The following is a 23,793-nucleotide window of genomic DNA, read 5'->3' as shown; positions in this document are numbered from 1 at the left end:
CAGCTCGTCCATGGTCTGGCCGAAAAGATATTCTCCTTCGCAAGGGGATTGTACAAAGTCTAGACTTCGACTGTATATCTCCAGGCCAGCATTTAATCCATAGGGCTCGTCGAGCAGCATTTGACAGAGCTGATGATTTAGCTGCCAATCTAACCGAATCGGCAGACGCATCAGCAAGAAAGGCAGCAGCACCCTGGATTCGGGGAAGGGAAGAAATAATCTCCTTCCTAGAGACACCCTCCTTTAGCTGATTGTCTAACTGGTCTAGCCAAACCATTAGGGCTCTTGATGTGCAGGTGGCTGCTACTGCTGGTTTCAGAGCTCCTGCTGCTGTCTCCCACGCACCTTTCAGGAAGGTATCGGCTCGTCTGTCCAGGGGGGGGGGGGGGGTCTCTCAATGCTCCCATGTCGTCAAATGGGAGAGAAGACTTCTTTGATGCCTTAGCGATGGCGACATCCAACCTTGGTGCCTTTGACCAAGAGGAACATGCGGCATCATCAAATGGATACCTCCTTTTAAAAGAGGGATGAACGCTGCCCTTCCTGTCTGGTTTTTTCCACTCTCTGTCAATGAGATCTTTGACTCTCGTATTCACGGGGAAGCATCTTTTCTTCTTTTGTCCTAATCCCCCAAACATTACATCCTCTACAGATTTTTCTGGCCTCGTGTCCATAATGCCCATGGTAGCCCGGACAGCTTTCACCAAGGCATCAACCTCTTGCAGAGGAAAACACTGTCTATCCGACTCGCCATCAGAGGAAGATAAAGAAGAAGAAGAAACATCTGAAACATCAGAATCTGAGCCCGGCAGAGGGTCCCTAGGAACATGACTGGACTCAGATTTCCCCTGCAGAGCCTTGCCTATTTCTTCTTCTTTAATTAAAGACTTTAGGCCCAAGGAAAACCCTGGAGCCTCTTCTGTTACTACCTTGTCAATACAAGGCTGGCATAAGTTCTTAACATATGCATCAGGGTGCGGGCTGCAGCATAAGGCACATTCCTTATGTTTAGTTTTAAATGAACATTTCTTGCTCTGAAAGAAAGTTATAGACAGAGAAGGAGGAAGAATTAGTAGAATTTTCACGAAGATTCCACTTACCCCATGGAATATTTGGTACCGTAGAAGCAGAAGAATCCATCTTAACCGGCGGAGAATCACGCCGAACAACCGGACCTTCTTTTCTGCTTTTTGCGGTGAACTTCCTAGTCGAACGATTGGACCCAGACCGGGAACGTCGATGCACGTTGTGAGGGCTCCCCAGAGGGCTGCTCCTGCAGAAGTTGTTCTTGCTGAGGTGATAGCTGCTCCTGTGAATCTCCCATGTTTACCAAGGCAAAAAACAATGGGCTGGGAAGCACCTCCGTATGATGCCAGGTATCTTTTATACTGGCCATACCTGGTACCTGTGTGTTTTTTTTTTTGGAGGTTCAAGAAGGAGGTCACACATACTCACCCCCCAGGAAGAAGCTAGTCGCAAAACGCGCGTTGGGGCTAGCGTCATCACCCAGTTGTATTTAGTAACCTATCTTACATGCACCTGTCATGTTTTGCCTTTATGCCTTCTGAAATAATGAATTGATGTACTTACTGATACTTACACCATTTGTCTGTGCACACTATTTAAGTGGTATATTTTTCTTGCACCTTATGATGAAATTGTACTACGGCACTTTATTAACTATTTGTGGTAATCACTCTCTATATAAAGCTCATTGTGTCTGTGCACACTATTCAAGCAGTATTTTTTTCTTGCATAGCACTTCATGATGAATTTGCACTATGGCACTTTATTAACTATTTGTGGAAATCTTTTTCCAAAAAAAAAGTTTGATCCCTGGAAAATGGTTTTGCTCTTCCACTTCAGAGTTTATCGAATATAATATTTATTGATATGGCCAAATATGGTTCCACTCCAATATTTTTTTCCAATGAGCTGGTGCATGTGTGTATATACATTTAGGACTAGGATATTGAATAATATACTTATCTCCAGTGTCGGACTGGGGTGCTAAGGGCCAACCAGTAACCAACTCCAGGGCCCCACTTTTCAGCTGACATTATCCTCAATCACAAATGTATATAATAATGAGCTGGGTAGACTGGTAAATGAATACGATGCTGCCTTTGTCTGTACATAGTGATTCCAGTATATTGTGCCAACTACTGCTCATATAAGAAGGTGATGGCCCACCGGAGGATTCTCCTGTGGGCAAGTCCAAGCCTGCTTATCTCCAAGCACTCTCCTGTTCCAGGTGAGGCCTGTTGAATGGGCTATTGTCTATCATCCTGTGGAGTGCCGATTTCTGTATTTCTTCCCCCATTTTTAAGTATTTTATCCTGTATGTTTTTGTGTATTAATAAAGTATTTTTGAATTTATTTTGATTGGGCTTAAACATCTCTCTTTTTGTTTTTTAGTGTTAAAATCCTGCAGTGACCGGCTATTTCCCCTTAGACTAGATGGAAGCCATATGCAAGTGCAGCAATGCTGAGGAGTGCAGGCGGTAACAAACTCAGTGGCGCAGCCTGCCATGAGGAGAAACCACATGGTGAGCGTGGCGGTGTTTTGATCTGCTACAAGAACTAAGGAAAGATAGGGGCAGTTTTCCTACAATAGGACTAAGCTGATTCCCTACGATGCAGCGGGCAACCTGTTCCTTGTGAACAGACCTGCCTTGGTCCTCAGGTAGTCTGAATGCAGACCTATAGATATAAGGGAGGGGTCCCTAAAAGTACTAAGGACTGGGACAAAATTGGACACCTCCTAGCAGAAGTTGTAGCGGAGCAAAAAGACAAACAGACAAAAATACTTAGAGGTCCAAGGACCAAGCAAACTATAGAGATAGGTACAAAGCACCTTGCTAGATTAAGAGTCAAAGTAACACTGAAGTCCAGCAAAGCCAGAAGGGCGGAGCTGGAATAAATATGCAGCAGGTCACATGACCACAAAATAGAAAAACAAAAACTAACAGGAGGGTTCTAACAGTACCCCCTCTTCTATGAGGATCCTCCGGATCCTCCAGGCCCAGGCCTATCAGGAAACCTCCTGTGAAACGCTCTGATAAGTCTAGGAGCAGAGCCATCATCTGCCCTTACCCAGGAGTTATCCTCAGGACCGAAACCTTTCCAAGCGACGAGATACTGCAATCTCCCTCTATGCCTTCTGGAATTCAGGATACGAGAAATTTCATATTCACCGTCTTCCACCACTGGAGGAACTGTGACAGTGGCATCCCTATCCGACACATCATCTTTTTTCAACAAGGAAACATGAAACACCGGATAAATCTTCCAGGAGAAGGGAACCTCCAACCTAACAGCAGACTGGTTAACCACCTGAAGCACCTTAAATGGTCCCACAAACTTCGGACCCAATTTCTTAGAAGGAATCCTCAACCGCAGATTCTTTGAGGACAACCAAACCATGTCACCAACCGTAAACAAAACCTCTTGACGTTTCCTGTTATAATACTTCTTAGACTTTTTGTTAGCCTCTTGAAGGTTACAACGTACATCAGTCCAAACTCTCTCCAAATCACTGGAAAAATTCTCCTCCTCCGGCACAGCCAACACCAATTTGGAGAACGAACCAAATGACGGATGTCTCCCAGTACAACAAAAAAACGGAGAACACCCAGCAGAAGAGGATGTATGGTTAAGAGCAAATTCAGCAAGTGGCAGAAACTCAGACCACCCCTCTTGATTGTCTGCCACAAAACAACGCAAAAACTGCTCAACATCCTGGTTCTTTCTTTCTGTCTGTCCATTAGACTCAGGATGATACCCAGATGAAAATGACAAATAGACTCCCAACCTGTCACAAAAAGCACGCCAAACACGAGCCACAAACTGAGGTCCCCTATCAGAAACAATGTTGGTGGGAACGCCATGGAGTCTGACAATTTCCTTGACAAAAGCCTTAGCGAGTGTCTTAGCGCAGGGTAGTTTAATGAAAGGAACCAAGTGACACATCTTGCTAAAACGGTCCACGACCACCCAGATGACATAGAAACCCTCGGACACAGGAAGGTCAGTAATAAAATCCATTGCAAGATGCGGCCAAGGTGCACTAGGAACCTCCAGAGGGCAAAGCAACCCCGCAGCAGGAGCATGTGAAGCCTTTGATCTAGCACACACCGTACATTGACGCACCCATTTAATGATTTCCTTCTGCCACCCAGGCCACCAAAAACTGCGACCTACCAGTCTTAGTCTCAGAAATTCCTGGATGACCTTCCCACCGAGACTCATGATACTCCACAAACAACTCTCTCCTAAAGGTTCTAGGTACAAAGAACCTCCCATGGGTAGTGTTAGATGGGGCATCCTCCTGGGCTTTCAGAATCCCATCTTCCAAAACGGAGTCCAATGCTGCTATGATAACTCGTTCCTGTAAAATGCTCTCCTCCTCCTCGGTACCAACCATGAGAGAAAAGCTGTGAGATAAAGCATCAGCTTTAACATTCTTAGTACCCGGGATATAAGTAACAGAAAAATTAAACCGCAAAAAAAAAAAAAAAGAGCCCACCTAGCCTGACGGGCATTCAAGCGCTTGGCAGCATCTAGATAGATCAGATTTTTTATGATCAGTGAAAACCTGAATGGGAAATTTAGCACCTTCCAAGAAATGACGCCAATGTTCAAATGCGAGTTTGATAGCCAACAATTCCCGATTACCAACATCGTAATTAAGTTCGGTTTCAGAAAATTTTTTCGAAAAAAAAAAAGCACAGGGATGAACCCCATCTTTGTTCTCCTGAGACAAAACCGCACCGACCCCCACCGAAGAAGCAACAACCTCGACCAAAAAAGGCTTGGTCTCATCAGGCTGCATAAGGATGGTGGCAGAACTGAACCTCTCCTTGAGATACACAAAAGCTTCAATGGCCTTTCTTTCAGGGATAGTAAGATTAAATAAGCGACTCTTGGGAAGAGTAGCTCCAGGAACAAACTCAATGGTACAATCATAGTCCCTATGAGGAGGTAGAATTTGCGACTCCTCCTCTGAAAAAACCTGAATAGATACAGGCAATTCCCCTCTTTCCACAGCAGCAATGCGACCGTTACAACATTTATCATAACACTTAGGACTGCAAGATTTAATCTCATTAGCAGACCAGTCCAGTAAAGGATTGTGCAGTTTTAACCAAGGCAAACCTAAAACTACTGGAGAAGGTAAATTATTTAATACCACCAAATCCAAATTCTCTTGGTGAATACCATTAATAGTGAGGGGAAATTCAAAAAAACTTGTAATACATTTCAAAGGAGTGTTATCAACAGCAACCACAGAAATAGGAGATGACAAAGGTTTGGGTTCCAATTTAAGTTTTTCCAAACATCCCTTATCAATCACATTCAGTGTAGAACCACAATCCACAAATACCAGAAATTCAATCAACTCCTCCTGCAATGAGGTACTCCCAGAAAGAAATACTCCCTTAGAGTTTAAACAAGCAATACGGGCGTAACTGACCTTTTTTTTTTTTTCTTTAACAGAAGCTCACAGTTCTTAACAAAATGGTCAGATTTACCACAATAAAAATACAATCCCTTGGAAAACCTGCGGTCTTTTTCCTGAGAGCGGAGTGACATCGCCCCAATCTTCATCGGTTCTCCGTCATCCGAGCAGACCCTCTGAAAACTAGGAGTTGCCATAGCAGGAGTTTTCTCCTCATTAACCCTGGCACGCAGTCTCCTGTCCACCCGTATACCTAATTGCATGGCTTCTAGCAAGGTTCCAGGTGCTGGGAAAGCAATCAGCAGATCCTTAACCCTTTCACTTAGACCAGCAAGAAACAAACATTTTAACACTGAATCATTCCATCTCACTTCAGAAGACCACCTTCTGAAGTGTGTACAATAATTTTCAACATCACCTGACCCCTGCTTTAAACGTCTCAGTTGTGTCTCAGCAGAAGAGACTCGATCAGAATCGTTATACAACAACCCCATAGCAGAAAAAAAAAAATCTTCCACTGATCTAAAACACGGATCATTAGGTTGGAGAGAAAAGGCCCATCCCTGTGGTTCCTTGCGCAAAAGTGACATGATAAACCCAATGCGCTGTGATTCATTCCCAGAGGACCAGGGTGTCAAACGAAAATATAATAAACAAGCATTTTTAAAAGGAAAAAAAAATCTTGTAGTTTACCATAAAAAAAATCAGGCAGTCCTACCTTCGGTTCAACAAAATGCGCTCCAGGACAGCTACTCACGTGTTGCTGGAGGTCGGCCACCTCAAGAGACAATCCCTGCAAGCGTTGAGCCAATTCCTGAACAGATACCATGCTGATCTCCGGATCTCTTTCCTTAGTATTTTTTTTTTTTATTGATTTTGGGCTGGACTTACTGTTATGATCTGCTACAAGAACTAAGGAAAGATAGGAAAACTGCCCCTACAATAGAACTAAGCTGATTCCCTCCGATGCAGCGGGCAACCTGTTCCTTGTGAACAGACCCGCCTTCATCCTCAGCTAGTCTGAACGCAGACCTATAGATATAAGAGAGGGGTCCCTAAAAGTACTAAGGACTGGGACAAAATTGGACACCTCCTAGCAGAAGTTGTAGCGGAGCAAAAAGACAAACAGACAAAAATACTTAGAGGTCCATGGACCAAGCAAACTATAGAGATAGGTACAAAGCACCTTGCTAGATTAAGAGTCAAAGTAACACTGAAGTCCAGCAAAGCCAGAAGGGCGGAGCTGGAATAAATAGGCAGCAGGGCACGTGACCACAAAATAGAAAAAAACTAACAGGAGGGTTCTAACAGGCGGCGCTGAGAACATGAAAGTTGCCATCGTGACAGGGCCAGACTGGAGTGACCTGAGTTTGATGTGGGGCATCACTATCTGTGTAAGGGTTATGTGATATCAGTGGCGCAAAGTCATTTAACTCTTTCAATAACGCCCTATGGTGCCCACTTTGATGCCCATTTTTGTGACTGGTTTATATTTTTTGTAGCTGCTTTCAAAGGGTATATCTGGGACTTAAAAAAAAAGCACTAGCACTAACAGGGAGATAGGTTGGTAGCAACTGTCTGTTGTATCGGCAAATGATAGCTGCTACTGCACGTGCCGGCGCCATTTTGCTGGAGTTGTGATTTTTAAAAAAAAAAAAAGTAATATGAACTTCACAAGTGTAGTATTTAAGATAGGAGGCAGGACACTAAAGGATCAGTAACCTGTCATGTAAGCCACAATGATGAAGATAATGCCAGAGCACCAAATAGAGTGCCCCCAACAGGCCGCCCCGAAGCACGAGCATATCATTATCTCCAAACAGCAAGTAAAGATTACACAAGAATCACAGGACAGATTTCATCAACCAAGGTATCATTTTAATCAGTGTTATGTCCCCACCTGACAGTGTATGTAGGTTACCGAGCACAATCCTGCTGACAGGCTCCCATAAGTGTATTCACATCTTGGCTCCTCACCACATTGTACTTTATTATTATGATTTTTTTTAATTTTTTTTTTTTATAAACCTGTAAAAAATAAAATTGCCAAAAAAGACACCAAGTTCAGCATGGTGAGAACACTGTGTAATGTCCAGCAGTGGAGGTGACTGTCACACACTGGTCTGGTGCGGATGTGAGGCAGGAGAGGAGCCACACACTGCAGCACCGGCTCCTCCCGCGGTCACCAGACACCCCAGTCACCGGACACCCCAGTCACTGGACACAACAGTCACCGGACACCACAGACACACCAGTCACCGGACACCCCAGTCACCGGACACCACAGACACACCAGTCACCGGACACCACAGTCACACCAGTCACCAGACACCCCAGTCACCGGACACCCCAGTGACTGGACACAACAGTCACAACAGTCACCGGACACCACATTCACACCAGTCACCGGACACCACAGTCACCAGACACAACAGTCACCGGACACCGGTGTCCAGTGACTGCGCAGTCACAGGACACAACAGTCACAGGACACAACAGTTACACCAGTCACCGGACACCACAGTCACCGGACACCACAGACACACCAGTCACCGGACACCACAGTCACCGGACACCGGACACCACAGACACACCAGTCACCGGACACCACAGACACACCAGTCACCGGACATCACAGTCACCGGACACCACAGTCACCGGACACCACAGACACCACAGTCACCGGACACCACAGACACCACAGTCACCGGACACCACAGACACACCAGTCACCGGACACCACAGACACACCAGTCACCGGACACCACAGACACCGGACACCACAGTCACCGGACACCACAGTCACCGGACACCACAGTCACCGGACACCACAGACACACCAGTCACCGGACACCACAGTCACCGGACACCACAGACACACCAGTCACCGGACACCACAGTCACCGGACACCACAGTCACCGGACACCACAGACACCACAGTCACCGGACACCACAGACACACCAGTCACCGGACACCACAGACACACCAGTCACCGGACACCACAGACACCGGACACCACAGTCACCGGACACCACAGTCACCGGACACCACAGACACCACAGTCACCGGACACCACAGACACCACAGTCACCGGACACCACAGACACCGGACACCACAGTCACCGGACACCACAGTCACCGGACACCACAGTCACAGGACACAACAGTTACACCAATCACCGGACACAACAGTCACAGTCACAGGACACACCAGTCACCGCAGTCACCGGACACCGCAGTCAGCGGACACACCAGCCTCTTATCCTCCAGCCGCCTATTCGCCTCAGTCTCCCCGGAGACTCCTCCTCCTGAAACCATGGAACAAAGTTTTGTCCTATCAGCTTCCTACTACAGGCCACGCCTTTTCCAATCCAGACCCCGCCCACTTTCCAGTCCATAAGAAGACTTGCCGTGACGTCATCATTCACGTGACTTCATCTTTGTCAGTGAACAAAATGGCGTCCTACTGCGTCTTAGCTGGCCGGCTACAGGTGAGCGGACTAATAACTAGGAATAGTGGAGCCGCGCAGCAGCGAGCAGTGATATGTAGTGTATGGTGCTCTGGGGCGTGTGCTCCGTCAGCTGTAGATTCATAATAGTTGTGTTAACGTGGTTGCCATGAGCTGCAGCTGTTCGCTGCCAGTAGGTGACCCTGTGCTGTATCCATGGTAACGGTCGTCTCGCGCTCTTACAGCTGCGGGCTGCGCCTGTGTGCTTGTTAGGGCTCATTCCGGGGGGCGCCGTGCGCCCTCTAACGCTGCCTCAAGGTGACCCCAAGGTGACCGCAGCTACATTGTCGGGGCCGCTGTGTGCAGCCGGAGGCCGGGAGGGGGGGCTGTCCTACAGCTGGCAGAGCTCTCCACACGTCAGTGCTGCCCCCACACTACAGCAGCGTGTGTGACAGCAGTCCTGCCATCACCGTGCACTGGCTCAGGGGCCGTGTATTATGGGGCACAAACGGTTGAGCATCGTCCACAGCAAGTGCTGCAGCATGACCCCCCATAACTGATCTGTGATGGTCTTGGGCTCTGATTTCACCAGGGAGCCCCCCTGCATTAAGTAGCTACACAGCAGCCCCTCACATGAACAGGCAAACACAAGGTCACATCAAGGGCTGTAGAGCCCAAACTACTGCTGCTCCCCCTGGTTGTCTTAGAGGGGGTGCTGGACACTATGGAATAACCCCACTCCCCCTCTTTATTTTATCATATACACACTTGCGGGGAGACATTACCTGTTGTGTAAGGTGTAATCCTACATGACCTGTGCACGGGTGTGTAAATCGTGAGGATGAGTCATCTGCAGAATTGGACATGTTAAAGTTCCTATGATTGTTTCAATGTGCGCTATGTATTTTCACTGCGCAAAAGAAAAAAAAATGCAGCATCTTACAGGAAACGTCACTTTTTTTTTTTTCTGGCTTTTTTCTGTGTAATCACCTGCGGTGCATTTTTTGACACATGCATCAGATCAATTTCTCTCAAGTGCACTTTTTTTTCTTTTGTAAATTTTTCCTTTTAGAATCGCACTAAATAAAATCTGTCACCACATTTGTGCGATCTAAACTATTAATATGAACATACAGGTTATAGTCTGCTGAGGAGAGTGATCCCTGTATGCCTCATATCTGATGCTTTCTTGAGAAATCCTCTTTTATCACTTTATATGAATGGCCTCTTCCCGGCTCTGGGGAGGACGTTACCTGGAAGATAACTCTGCCTCCAGGGAATATTATACATGAAGGGGAGTTACCAGTGTGATGTGTAATGGCCTCTCTGCTCTCCTGATCTCACTGCAGAGCTGTGTGTGATGATACCTGACACATCTGCAGGTTCCTCTCAGACAGGGCTGTAATATTGTTACAGTACAGCAGAGTTCAGAGAGCTGCAGTTGCTAATGTGTTTGTAAGGAGACAAAATTAATTTCTCCTGTTCTGTTAGTCAGGGCTATGGAATCGGTAAGCCAAACCTCCTACTCCTCGATTTCCCTGACTCCGACTCCACAGCTCTGCCTCCCTACTCAGCATGTACATTAAGTGCAGCACAGATTCATCTCCACTAAAAGCCGAGATCCTTAGATCAGGAACAGAACAGACATTTATAGGACATTTCACAACTTTACCAAATTCTAATGAAAACATTTACAGCACATCCTGCATTGTACTACTGAACCCAATTTATTATATAGGGTGGTCCAAAAGTAGGTGGACAGAAAGTGTAATAAGGTTATGAAGGGGGAGATTTATCAAACATGGTGTAAAGTGATTATGTGGAGTGATGAAGCGTCTTTCAAATTATACAGCCATGTTAACAGACATAATTGTATTTACTGGTATAATGAGAACATGCATTTAACATTAGAGCAACAACTAAATGAGCCTGGTGTCAATGTTTGGGGTGGTATTTCAAGTTTTGGTGTTTTAGGACCAATATTTTTTGATGGAACAGTCACAGGAGATAAGCATCTCAAAATTATAATAGTAGTAGTAGTAATAATAATAATAATAGTTTTTATTTTTATAGCGCCAACATATTCTGCAGCACTTTACAAATTTTAGGGGGGACATATACAGACATTACAGAATACGCATATCTCATATCTAAAGGAGTGAGGGCCCTGCTCGCAAGCTTACAGTCTGAGGAAATGGGGGAGACACAAAAGGTAAAAAGTACATATTGTATAATGCAGCCTTGATATACTGAATAGGATAAATAATAATACATGGACTGGTGTCCTGCCAGTATGTGTACCGTCCTGACAGAGGCTATTAAGTGCATGGTTGGTATGAACCTGAAGTTGAAGATGATTTTAATATGGGGGGAAAACTGGGACGGACAGTGTGTTTAGGCAATACGCCAGTCTAAAGAAATGTGTTTTTAGGGTTCGCTTGAAACTGTGGGTATTGGGAATTAATCGAACTATCCTGGGTAGTGCATTCCAAAGAATTGGCGCAGCACGCGAGAATTCTTGGAGACGGGAGTGGGAAGTTCGGATTATGGAGGATTTTAGTTTTAAGTCATTTGCAGAACGGAGGGCACGTGTAGGGTGGTAGACTGAGACAAGTGAGGAGATGTAGGGGGGTACTGAAGCATGGAGCACTTTGGGTAAGCGTGATAAGTTTAAAATAAACTCTATATTGGATGGGCAACCAATGCAATGATTGGCACAGGGAAGAGGCATCGGTGTAGCGGTTGGCGAGGAATATGATCCTGGCTGCTGCGTTGAGGACGCATTGGAGAGGGGAGAGTTTAGTAAGAGGGAGACCGATTAGTAGAGCGTTGCAATAGTCAAGACGAGAATGAATAAGAGCTACAGTAAGAGTTTTTGCTGAGTCAAAGGTGAAAAAAGTCCTGATTCTTGAGATGTTTTTGAGGTGTAAATGACATGAACGAGCGATTTGATGTGAGGAGTGAAAGAAAGATCTGAAACAAAAATGACCCCAAGACAGCGGGCTTGTTGCTGGGGAGTAATGGTTGAGCCACAAACGGAAATGGCAATATCGGGCACAGGTGGGTTAGTGGAGGGAGGAAAGACGAGTAGTTCAGATTTTGACAGATTCAGTTTTAGGTAGAGGGAGGACATAATGTTAGACACAGCAGAAAGACAATCACTGGTCTTTTGTAGTAATGCAGGGGTGATGTCCGGAGCAGAGGTGTATAATTGGGTGTCGTCAGCATAGAGATGGTACTGAAAACCGAATCTACTTATTGTTTGTCCAATAGGAGCAGTGTATAAGGAGAAAAGAAGGGGGCCTAGGACTGATCCTTGAGGAATCCCGACAGTAAGGGGAAGTAGGGAGGAGGAGGAGCCGGCAAAAGACACAGAGAAGGAGCGGTCAGAGAGATGGGAGGAGAACCAGGAGAGAACAGTGTCCTTGAGGCCAATAGTGCGGAGCATAGTGAGGAGGAGCTGGTGATCCACAGTGTCGAATGCTGCAGAGAGATCCAGGAGAATCGGCAGGGAATAGTGACCATTAGATTTAGCTGTTAGTAGATCATTAGAGACTTTAGTGAAGGCAGTTTCAGTAGAATGTAAAGGGTCAAGAAGAGTTGTCTGAGAGATAACGATGAGACTGGAGTGGACCAGGAGTTTAGAGATAAAGGGAAGATTGGAAACAGGTCTGTAGTTGGCCGTGCAGTTCTGGTCAAGGGATGGTTTTTTAAGTAATGGTTGTATGCTGGCGTGGAAATTCTAATGAATCAAGTTGTTCCCCAGTTACAGCAACAGCCTAATTCAAATGACCTTTATTTTCAACAAGTTGAGGCCCCTCCACATTATTCAAGAGTAGTCCGTGAGTATCTTGATGAAACATTTCCTAATAAATGGATTGGCCGAAGAGGCCCACTTGATTGGCCGGCACGTTCACCAGACTTGACCCCAATGCATTTTTTCTTTTAGGGAGTACTCAAGGGCAAAGTTTATAGTTGAAAACCAAAAAGTGTCAGTGATTTGAAAAAAATTACATAAGAGATGCATTTCAAGAAATTAATACCCAAAGAGACTTGTGCAAAAAAGTTTCTGTCCACCTACTTTTGGACTACCCTGTATATTTTAGGAGTCTGTCTATTTTATTCTGACTCCACTAAAATGGACTCAGACTCCAACTCCACGCCCTGGTTTTAGTTACTTGTCTCAGATTGGTAACTCCCCCTTCATGTACAATAAGCTATGGAGGCTGAGTTATCTTCCAGGTAACATCCTCCCCATAGTCCTTAACAGCTCATTTATATGAGACCATGATTAAGACTTAAACGTCGAAATGCGCAGGTCCTGATCCTTGTAGTGCACCATATGGACAATTGGTGTGGAGCAATGTTTTAATGGGCACAAAAAAAGCTGTTTTATTTTAAGAAACTAGCCTGATGCGCTGGATCATCCTTTCCTTTTTTTCTGTCACCAGAAATAACGCTATTAACCTGCAGATATGCAGTTAATAGTGTTATTATGCTGGCCGGTGCCTGCACGCAGCCGAATGCAGTGGGGAGAAAGTGATCTTTATTCTCCCCGCCAGCATTTGGCTTCAGTCATGGGGGTACCGTGGGTTCAACCACTGAGTATACAGAGTGGTGGGTGTAACTGCGCCCCGGCCCTGACTTACAGCCTGCCGTAATGCAGAGCCAGTGTCTGCCACAGCCGGGGGCACGGTTACATTGGCCACTCTGTATACACAGAGCAGTGACTGAACCGGTGACGCCCCTGTGACTGAAATCAAATGTTGGCTTGGAAAATAAAGTTCATGTTCTCCCTTGTTGCATTTGGCTACGTGCAGGTGCCGGGCAGCATAACACTGTTAACCTGCAGATTAACCTCATATCTGCAGCTTATCAACATTATTTCTGGTGACAGGTTCCCTTTAATATGGATTGTGACATGAAACGTTCACCCCACCTAGTAGTTACTTCTTGACCATATAATCTTTTTTACTATCATAACAGTAAAATAAGCAATTCCTATTTTTGTCTAGGGCCATTCCTCGGATAGACCATCAATGTGATGTTGAGGCTTTGACTCCCGGCAGTCGTGCTGATTGTTTAGATTCACTTAGGCTAAGTGCCCACGATGCAGAAATGCTGCATATTTTTTACGCTTCTCCCTGGCAGGAAAAACGCATGCGGATTTTAAATGTGGTTTTCCCGCCAGGTAGAAGCGTTTGTCAAGCGTTTTTGCATGCATTTCTGCATGCGGGTTATCAAGCGCTTTTCCAAGCGATTTTAGCATCACTTGGAAAAGTGCTTGACAACTTGTTCACACTAGATAAATCCATGCAACCAGCATGGATTTATAGTAGTGTGACCAAGTTAGTTAAAAAAAAGAATAAGAATGGTGGTAAAAAAAAAAAAAAATAAAGTTTATACTCGCCTTCTGATGTCTTCCCGGTGTTTTGTCTGCTCCGTCCGGTCTCTTGCACTGCTTGTGGGGGTGTGAAGGACCTGCGGTGACGTCATTGAGCCATGTGATGGGTCACATGACTCAGTGACGTCATGGCAGGTCCTTCACAGCAACGCGAACATTGCAAGACACCGTACCGGAGCAGACAAAACACCGGGAAGACATCAGAAGGTGAGTATAAACTTTATTTTTTATTTTAAATTCTTTTTTTAACAGTTTCTATGGTACCCAGGTCTGGATGAGAGTCTTCTCTCCTCCAGACTTGGGTACCATCCGCACATTGAACCGTGTGATATCCGCATGTGCTCATGTAGTGATGCGGATGTCACGCGGTCCAATGCAAGTCAATGGCGGCGATTACGCTGCATGTCCGCAAAATTGATGGACATGCTGTGGATTTTTGAGTGCAGCATAAAAGCTGCGGAAAAATCAGCAACATGGGCATTGAAAGTGTGGCTTGTCATTGGGGACAATGGGGGGCGGATTACCAAGCGCTTCCCAAGTGTTTATGCTGCAGAAATTCCGCAGCATAAACGCTTGTAAAACGCTATGTGGGCACCCAGCCTTAGAGTTGAAGTCTCACCTTTATTATTACATCATTAATGTGCACCACTCCAGCATTTTTGTTTCATTTCAGTACTGGAGTGGTGCTACTAATGTCTGTTCCCTGGCCCTAGTAATACACTTACCAGCTGCCTTCAGCTCCTCCCAGTTCTGCTTAGGTCCTGATCCACCATCTTGTGACTGCAGCTCCTGACTGACCAGAAGTCGGGTGACTGTCACAAGCTCCCAATGTAAGTCAGAGAGCCTCGTCCTGGTTCTCGTAGAGCTACACGGAGTAGTGATCGCCCAGCAAACACTGGAGTAATCATTTAGGTCACAGAAGATGACCGGAGCTGCTCCAATAAAATATGAAGATGGTGGCTGGCAGCAGTGCATGTGATGACATATGGTTGGACGCACTGCTGTGGATCACTGAATTATATTGCCAGGATACTGTGTGGTGTTTTTTTTTCATATATAAAAAAGAACACACTTGTGTAATTTCGTTGTTTCCCTCCTCCCCTTTAATCAACTGTTTAAAGGGAAGGTGACACTGCTCTTCTAATGTGAGACCACATGTGCAATACTCACGTGTCTGAAACTCCAGCCACCAGTGGGCACACGAATCTGTATCAAAACCTTACAGCCACTGGTGGGCAGACTTTTGGCCATGTGGGCAGCCCCACGTGGTCTTTCCTTTAGTAACCGCTGTCTTGTATTACAGGTCTATCCATTTACTTGAATGGGATAACACTCTAGTGAACTGCAGTACTGGCGTCAGCCATTGCTAAAAGTACATTGCTATAATGCCTGTTAATAAAATGGCTGATCCACAGGGGTGGTGGGAGTCGCTAACATTGGGCAATCAGTTTTATTATCCTGAAGAGCTGCTTAAAAATACTTTAGCAAGTTTCTGAAATATAGTAAATTATTAGCGCAAGGTCATATTTTAATGAATTGTAACATTCTCACCTGTTTTCACCTACAGCAAGCCTTGGGCCATGGAGCACTCAAGTATCACATTTCTGCTGTCCTGTGCCAGAGGGCCAAAGTGGCAATGAGCCACTTTGAGAACAATGAATACATCAACTATGAAAAAGTTCGAAAAAATATTGATATTGTTCGCAAACGGTAAGTGTATAACATATATTTTTTTGTGTGATAATTTGCCGTTTTTGACTTGGTTTTATCTTATTATGAAATAAAGTATTAAATGTCTGTTCCTATTATATTTTAAGTTTGGACCGACCCCTTACCCTATCGGAGAAGATTGTATATGGCCATCTTGATGACCCAGTTAAACAGGATATAGTGCGTGGAAAGACTTACCTTCGGTTACGACCAGACAGGGTGGCCATGCAGGATGCCACAGCTCAGATGGCGATGCTTCAGTTTATTAGCAGTGGGTTGCCCCGTGTGGCTGTGCCTTCAACCATCCACTGTGATCACTTAATTGAAGCCCAGCTTGGTGGAGACGAGGATCTCAAAAGGGCAAAGGTATGGGCGCTGATGTGTAAATTAGTCTGTAGATCTTATTTCCATACTATGCACTTGTCTGTATGTGGATTAACGCAATTTTTTTTTTTGTCACTTTTTTAGGATATCAACCAAGAAGTATATAACTTTTTAGCCACTGCTGCAGCAAAATATGGTGTTGGTTTTTGGAAACCAGGGTCAGGCATCATCCATCAGGTAGGTTTCCAACCTATAACATTTATCCACATGTTTTAAAGTAGTAAAAATGACAAATGGAAATTAATTATAATAGTAGAGATGATTGTAGGGTCAAGAAAGCTGGAATCGCTTGATGTAATTTGAACTACAGAGAAAACTAAGTGTTTAAGAAATCTTGTCTCTGTGGGTCATAATGGGACATATTTCATTGCAACAAGCTCAGGTGCAAGGTTGGTAGAAACAATAAATGGATCTGAAAGATTTCTCTTCCGTGATGAGGAAAGGCAAAGTACACACTACTTCCATGCACTTACCCTAAAGTATACATGGGGAGCTGTCGTCCCCCCCCCCCCCCCATGACGCACCATGGAGAGAGGGGATCCGCCCTTTTAAGGTCAGGAAACCTACAGATAAAAAGGGTGGCACCTCTCTCCCGCATCAGTTGGTTTCCTGTGCATACCTGGGCTTCCGGGGGCCATTGCGGAAGCGCGCGCCGAACGCCTTCCCGGTGTCTGGGGAGTCGGCGTGTCTGGGAACCGGGATGCCCAGCAAAAGAAAGCTTTAGGAGGAGGGATGGACTTCCCTGTGGGGGGGGGGGGCGTCCCCCATGCTGGAAGGTGCACAGGTGGACAAGCCAGGTGAGGGGGGCGGAGCCCTATAGGGGTTAAATTGCCGGGAATGCACAAAGGAAGTGCTTCCTTGCACTCTGGCACCTTTTTGGCTATGAGCGAGCAGAAGCTACAGGAGGTGCAGTCCCTGCACCCCCACTCACCACCACCTCCGCAACATGGGAAGCGTGCGAAAGGACCCCCCCCCCCCCCAGTGACCGCCAACACAGCCAAGGTGACGGTGGAAGCGGGCGGTCTGGCAGGTCTTCGCAACGCGACAAGGACTCCAGCGTGGCGTCAACCTCGAGGAAAGACCCTCTTCGTACTCGTCATCTTCTGAGGGTGGGGGTCGTAGCTGTTTCCCTATAGAGGGTACGGATAATTTAATTAAGGCAGTTAGGTCCACTATGGGGTTGGTAGATCCTCTCCTTAAGAAATCAGTCCAGGATATGATGTTTAGTGGCCTGGAACAAAAGAAAAGGAGATCTTTCCCTCTTAATGATAAAGTCCACTCCCTTATTAAGAGGGAATGGAAAAAGCCGGAAAGGAAAGGGCTTGTTGTCACCTAAGAGAAAATACCCCTTCGAAGACCGGTATGCTCCTTCTGGGGGAAGGCGCCAAAGTTAGACGTAGCAATAGCTAAAGCCTCTAAAAAATTTTCCCTGCCATTTGAAGACATGGGGGTGCTAAAAGACCCAATGGACAAAAAAGCGGACTCCTTCCTGAAAGGAGCTTGGGAGGTGGCAGGAGGAGGGTTAAAACCCGCACTGGCCGCCACATGCACAGCCAGATCGTCACCGGCAGGGAAAATCCAGAATATGATAGCTCGGATATCTCATGTGAAAGACCATCCCTCTATGACTCTGCGGGGAGCAATGTCCCTTCTAGGTTCCATGACTGCCTGCATCCCGGGGGTCCGCTGGGCTGAGTTGCACACCAGGGACTTGCAATGGGAAATTTTGGGGGCAGAAAAGTCACTAAAAGGGCGCTTAGAAGGTAGGCTAATTTTGTCATAAAAAACCTTGCTTTCCCTAACACTGTGGACGGAGGTGGACAATTTAACCAGAGGCGTTCCATGGACAATCTGTCGCAGGTCCTAACTACAGATTCCAAGCCCCAGGGGGTGGGCGGGGCTCGCCTAAATGACCAAATAGCTCAGGGGGTCTGGTCAGGATTTAGAAGGGGTATCTTCCAACATGAAGGAACTTCTGGCAGTAAAATTTGCTCTCAAAATTCCTAAACACCCTACGGGGACACCATGTAAGATTTTTTTCAGACAACAGCGCGAAACGGCCGTCGTCCGGAGGTTTCCTTCCATTCTCCCCCTGTACCATTTTTAATGGAATAATAAATTTATGGCTTTTTAACAAGACCGGTGAGTGACACTGGGACTGACCCAGCATACCTTCCTAAGGTGGGATCACACTTCCACAGATCGCAGGAGGTCACCTTCCCTTCCTTTTGCGCAAATCCTAAAAACAGGGGGGAAGAAGACCTACACACCTTAGACGTCAGAAGGTGCATTATCCAGTACTTGGAGGCCACACAGGAGTACAGGAAGGACAGGTCTCTTTGTGTGCTTCCAGGGACCTCGGAAGGGACAGAGCTTCCAAAGGCACACTGGCAAGGTGGATAAGGGACGCCATCTCCCTGGCATACTCATCAAGCGGGGAGACCGCCCTGGAGGATTTAAAGGCTCATTCGACTAGGGCAGTGGCAGCTTCCTGGGCGGAGAAAGCCGGTGCTTCAATTGAACTGATATGTAGAGCTACAACCTGGTCTTCCCCCTTCTACATTCTTTAAGCACTACCGGCTGGATCTAACCTCTTCTTCGGAACTTATCTTTGGTAGAAGGGTTCTGGAAGCGGTGGTCCCTCCCTAAACGACACTTCTCTGCAATTCTCTCTGTGGTGCCGTCATGGGGGAAGGAGAAAGACGTAGTTACTTACCGGTAACAGGATTTCTCGGAGCCCATGACGGCACCCGTACATTCCCTCCCTTCACGTATAGGTGTGCACATTTATTTATTACCTATGTTTAGTCACAGGGTGTGTCTGGTAAGCTCCTTTAAAAATGTTAAAATTTGTGTTCCTAACCTGGGGGTCCTCTGTGCTCTGTAAACAACTGATGAGGGAGAGAGGTGCCGCCCTTTTTATCTGTAGGTTTCCTGTCCTTGAAGGGCGGATTCCCGCTCTCCGTGGTGCCGTCATGGGCTCTGAGAAATCCCGTTACCGGTAAGTAACTGTCTTTTAACATTCAGGGGTTTTTTTTGTGTTCTTCACCGTTTAGCAAACTTTGCTTTACTACACAGAAAGCCACCAAAGTATAACCCACAGTATACCTTTTTTTTTTTTTTTGTTGATTGATAATTATGTCCACTTAACATCTTACAAAACATATTATGGTCTAATTTAGTGACAGATGTGCACTATAGTTTTTTTTGGATGATTATTCTTTAATTCATCTAATTTTATATCTTAGATTATCCTGGAAAACTACGCATATCCCGGTGTGCTCCTTATTGGCACTGATTCTCACACTCCTAATGGTGGTGGGCTAGGAGGGATCTGCATTGGTGTAGGTGGTGCTGATGCTGTAGATGTTATGGCTGGGATTCCCTGGGAACTCAAATGCCCGAAGGTGAGTCTGTTGCTTTTCATTGTATTTGTATGTGCACATTGTGTCATCTACATGCCGGTGCAGCTGCTTCTGTAAACGGTCGGCGGTTGTTTTTCTGACTACCTTGCCGTCCTTCTTGTGATGGCTCTGCTTCTCACTTCTTTCACTCTGTACTACTAAGTATAGAGCGCGTGGGTGGTTTCTACTAATAAGCCGCCCGAAGAATGAGCATGTCCCTTTTGTTAACTGCTTCAGGGTTTCCAAACACTGAAGCGATTTTAAAAGAAGGAACATAAGGTGGAATATGTGCACAACCATGTCATTTTGACTTTGCTGTGCACTATGATCGTTTTATGGTGCTTTTCACCTGAAAGACACAATGTTCTCACAGCCTTTAGGGGTTTTCTGATGAAGCATGATTTCACACCCTTGAAACGTTGACCAAATTTAAATCTGAAGACTCCAGCGGTCAGGCTTCCATCAGCGCTTGGTTCATGTTTCAAGGATGTGTGAGACCAGTCAAAACTATATTGCTTATCCACAGAGCAAATACAAGAGTGAGTTTAAGAACTTTAGCTGGCCTAATAGTGTGATTGGGGATACAACAACCCCGAGTTGTAAGTCTAATAAAGCCAGAAAATCAGATTTGCTGCTAAATGTTTACCTAACACTATGCTGTATAGCAAATGAGACTTGGCGCTCTGTGGTGCACCAGTTTCTCTGGTCGGTTGATTATTGGGGTCAAACGCCTGACTCCAGGCCATCAATTCTGTTGTCCCAGGAAAAAAAAAAAAGCTTTAGTTTAGAGCAGCAATTGTCATCTCATATCTCAGTAATGTGAAAATCTGAATTCACAGAGGATAGATTTTACCGATAAACTGAGTAAAGGTTTAGTCCTGGAAAAGGAAGACCTTTTCTTTTACATACATAATTTCTGTTCATATGTAATATTGATTTATGAAAAAATCTTTTAACTAATCTTTGTAATTCTAGGTTATTGGTGTAAAACTGACCGGAAAGCTGTCTGGCTGGACTTCCCCAAAAGATGTAATTCTTAAAGTAGCTGGTATCTTGACTGTGAAGGGAGGCACTGGGGCCATTGTAGAATATCATGGGCCAGGGGTAGACTCCATTTCTTGTACTGGAATGGCTACAATCTGCAATATGGGAGCTGAAATTGGAGCCACAACATCTGTATTTCCCTACAATCATCGTATGAAAAAATACTTGGAAAAAACTGGGCGCTCAGGTGTGTTTTATTTCTTCAAAGCTGTAGCATTGTATCACTGCACATTGTACCATAATGGTAGTAATTTAAATGTGGAAATGAACGCAAGTCTGTCGCCCCCTAAAGGGAAATTAATTATTTAGGCATTCATATCGGGGACGTGGCAGATATAAAAATCATTCTTTCACTGTAGATGTTAGTATTTTCATTTCATATAAATAATCTTAGATGTGTAAATGAGGGAGCAGTGGTGCACTCTTGATGTGGCCAACTACTGCTCACCGTTTGATGCTCTCAATTACAGTCCTCCACCCCCTTTGAAGCGCTGCCTGATGTAAATCCCCAGCCCTGCAGGAGCCAAGAGCATGTGTCAGTGTTAGGGTGGGTTCTCATCACTGGGGGAGGTGGGCAATGTTATGGCTGCTGAAATGTAGAGAGGCAAAGACCAAGAAGATTGGCAGTTTATGAATTCCCTTTCAGGACCGGTCACTCCTGGGGTCTGTTGTCACCTGTCTTAGACCAGCAGTTTTTATTGCAATTTGAATTTATTGGAGACTTGATGAGGCTGGTGTTTTATTTTGAAAATCCACATCAGAATGGCTGTATAATGCTTACATTTATGTGGCTCTTAACATCTGGACTTATGATCAAGATTATACAACCAGTCTGACACTGACTGCCAAGTAAGTACTCCTGCCTCAGCAGGTGTGCGAGCTCTGTTTAATAATGCATGCAGTTTGTAATGTGAAATGGGGTCAGAGATCTGCTTTAAAGTGGAAATCGTACCAGTGAAGGGACCATAACTCATTAGATCCTTCTGTAATAAAACCAGTGCCATGCTGCAGGAGGCTAATAATAATTCTAGAGGCATCAAAACTCTAGGTGTGGGTGAGAGTAGGGGGAGAAAAAGATGGACATGAAGCTAACAAAATGAAGTGCAAATGACTACCCACAGGAGCTTTAAGCCGATCATCTGCCATATAGATGAAGTCTTGCTATAAATCCAATTATTTTATAAGCTAGGGCTGCAGGACATGGAGCTGTCAGTTTCTAGCAAATCACTAGTATCGAGCACATCACTAGTATCGAGCACCAGCTTGTACACCAAGGACTGTTACTACTTCCTGCTTGATCAACTCTACTTTTTACAGCCTTAGGCTGTGTGCACACGTTGCGTTTTTCTCATGTATGGGTTTCCAAATGTCAGCAAAGTGAATGAAAATCATGAATTCTCATGCACATGTTGCTTATTTTTGACTTGCTGATTTAGATCTGCAACATACCAATTCTGTCAGCGTTGTTGCTACAGATTTCAGTGAGGAAAAATCTGCAACAAAAACGCTGCAAAATAAAGTGTTTTACGCTGCGTTTGTTGTGCCAAAAGATGCCGAAATTTCTGCACCAAATACTTAACATGTGCACATACCCTTCAATGGTAAGCGAAGGTAGAAGCTGTACTACAATACTTAAGTATTTTAAGCCATTCCGCCTTGGCCTTTTTGAGTAGTTTCAGCAATATGAGGGGTAGGGCTGTTTGTAAGAGTGTGTAAAGCGAGGTTAAATGTGCTCTAGTTTACATGAAGGCTCAGTACAGTACTGCTTTATTCTTAAGGTATTAAATATCCAATATTCCACTTACCATCTTTGTACTCCTACACTGCCCATCTATTAGCAATGTGTGCTTAATATCTTTTTATGATGATGCTCCATATGTATGGTGAGGGGGAAAATAATGCTGCAAATGTCAGGATGGCTCCAGTCCTCTACATGTTAATAGCCTTTTGCTATTCTGTGGGAAGATGGTGTGTAAATGCAGCTAAAGGTGTACTACTCACACAAGGCTATAGTTATAGTACATTGGTAGTTTAGCAATATATATGTCCATTGAAATTGGATGAGTTGTTAATTGAAGTCTGATGAGCAAGGCTACTTCTTGCAGGGGTTTACTTTGCCAACTTTTTAATATTTGCCTTTCAGAAATTGCATCTCTGACAGAGGAGTTCAAGAACGATTTGGTACCTGATCAGGGAGCTGAATATGATCAATTGATTGAACTAAATCTAGATGAGGTGGGCATTTTTTTTTTTTTTAATACACTGGTGATTATAGAAAGGTTAGGTTCCAAATATTACTTGGCCTAGTCCAAAAGGCATGCACTCGTCGCTTTACAGGCAAGCTCATCTTACCATTCACACCCACAAATGTAATTTATGCCCAAACAAGGCCCCCTCTGCCTATCTGTTTTATGGGCATAAAAAGTAAGCTTGAAAATTTAGCTTAATTTTCATCAAATTTCAGATATTTTCATAAATAAACGCAAATATTTACATGAATTTGCCACTAAAGCACAATTGGATCCTGCGACCCCCATATCTGTCTGACTGTTCAGCAACTCTCAAACTATGGGTATAGCTGCACTCATTGTACTATCATCTAGACTGTGCTAAATTGGGGAGCAGAGGACCCTCTTGGTCTAGCATAGTAGAAGGTCCAGAAATGTTACCCCCACTTATTAGATCATGGCATATATTGTCAGTATATACGTCTGATCAAAATACCCCTTCAAATGTTATGCTGCCCTTGAGACTGGTACAATCACAAAAATTTAGCATTCGGAAAAATAAAAAGATTATGCACCTCTGCTTTACAGTGCAAACCAGACAGACTTAAAGGAGTATTCCCAAGTTTTTGTCTTAAGAAGCTTGCAGCTTTGCAGTCTCCTTACTTCCTGATTATTGGAAAGGCAGACACTGCTTCTTGGATGACAGT

The 23,793-nt window shown here is 45.0% G+C and overlaps 1 protein-coding gene across 1 annotated transcript in view; it reads left to right on the top strand.

The window, feature by feature from the left end:
• Positions 1–8,807: 8,807 nt before the first annotated feature.
• ACO2 (aconitase 2) overlaps positions 8,808–23,793 on the top strand; it is a 33,093-nt gene continuing 18,107 nt past the window's right edge. The window contains exons 1-7 of the mRNA XM_073644227.1: positions 8,808–8,954; positions 15,884–16,026; positions 16,134–16,392; positions 16,495–16,587; positions 19,659–19,817; positions 20,790–21,045; positions 23,002–23,093. Coding sequence (XP_073500328.1) covers positions 8,919–8,954; positions 15,884–16,026; positions 16,134–16,392; positions 16,495–16,587; positions 19,659–19,817; positions 20,790–21,045; positions 23,002–23,093 — 1,038 coding nt within the window. The 5' untranslated portion in view covers positions 8,808–8,918. The remainder of the gene's footprint in view (positions 8,955–15,883; positions 16,027–16,133; positions 16,393–16,494; positions 16,588–19,658; positions 19,818–20,789; positions 21,046–23,001; positions 23,094–23,793) is intronic.

Source organism: Phyllobates terribilis, unplaced genomic scaffold, assembly GCF_046119375.1.
Source record: "Phyllobates terribilis strain yellow unplaced genomic scaffold, ASM4611937v1 Scaffold_8__6_contigs__length_399053987, whole genome shotgun sequence".
Taxonomy (NCBI): Eukaryota; Metazoa; Chordata; class Amphibia; order Anura; family Dendrobatidae; genus Phyllobates; species Phyllobates terribilis.
This window is presented reverse-complemented; position numbering and strand designations above follow the sequence as displayed.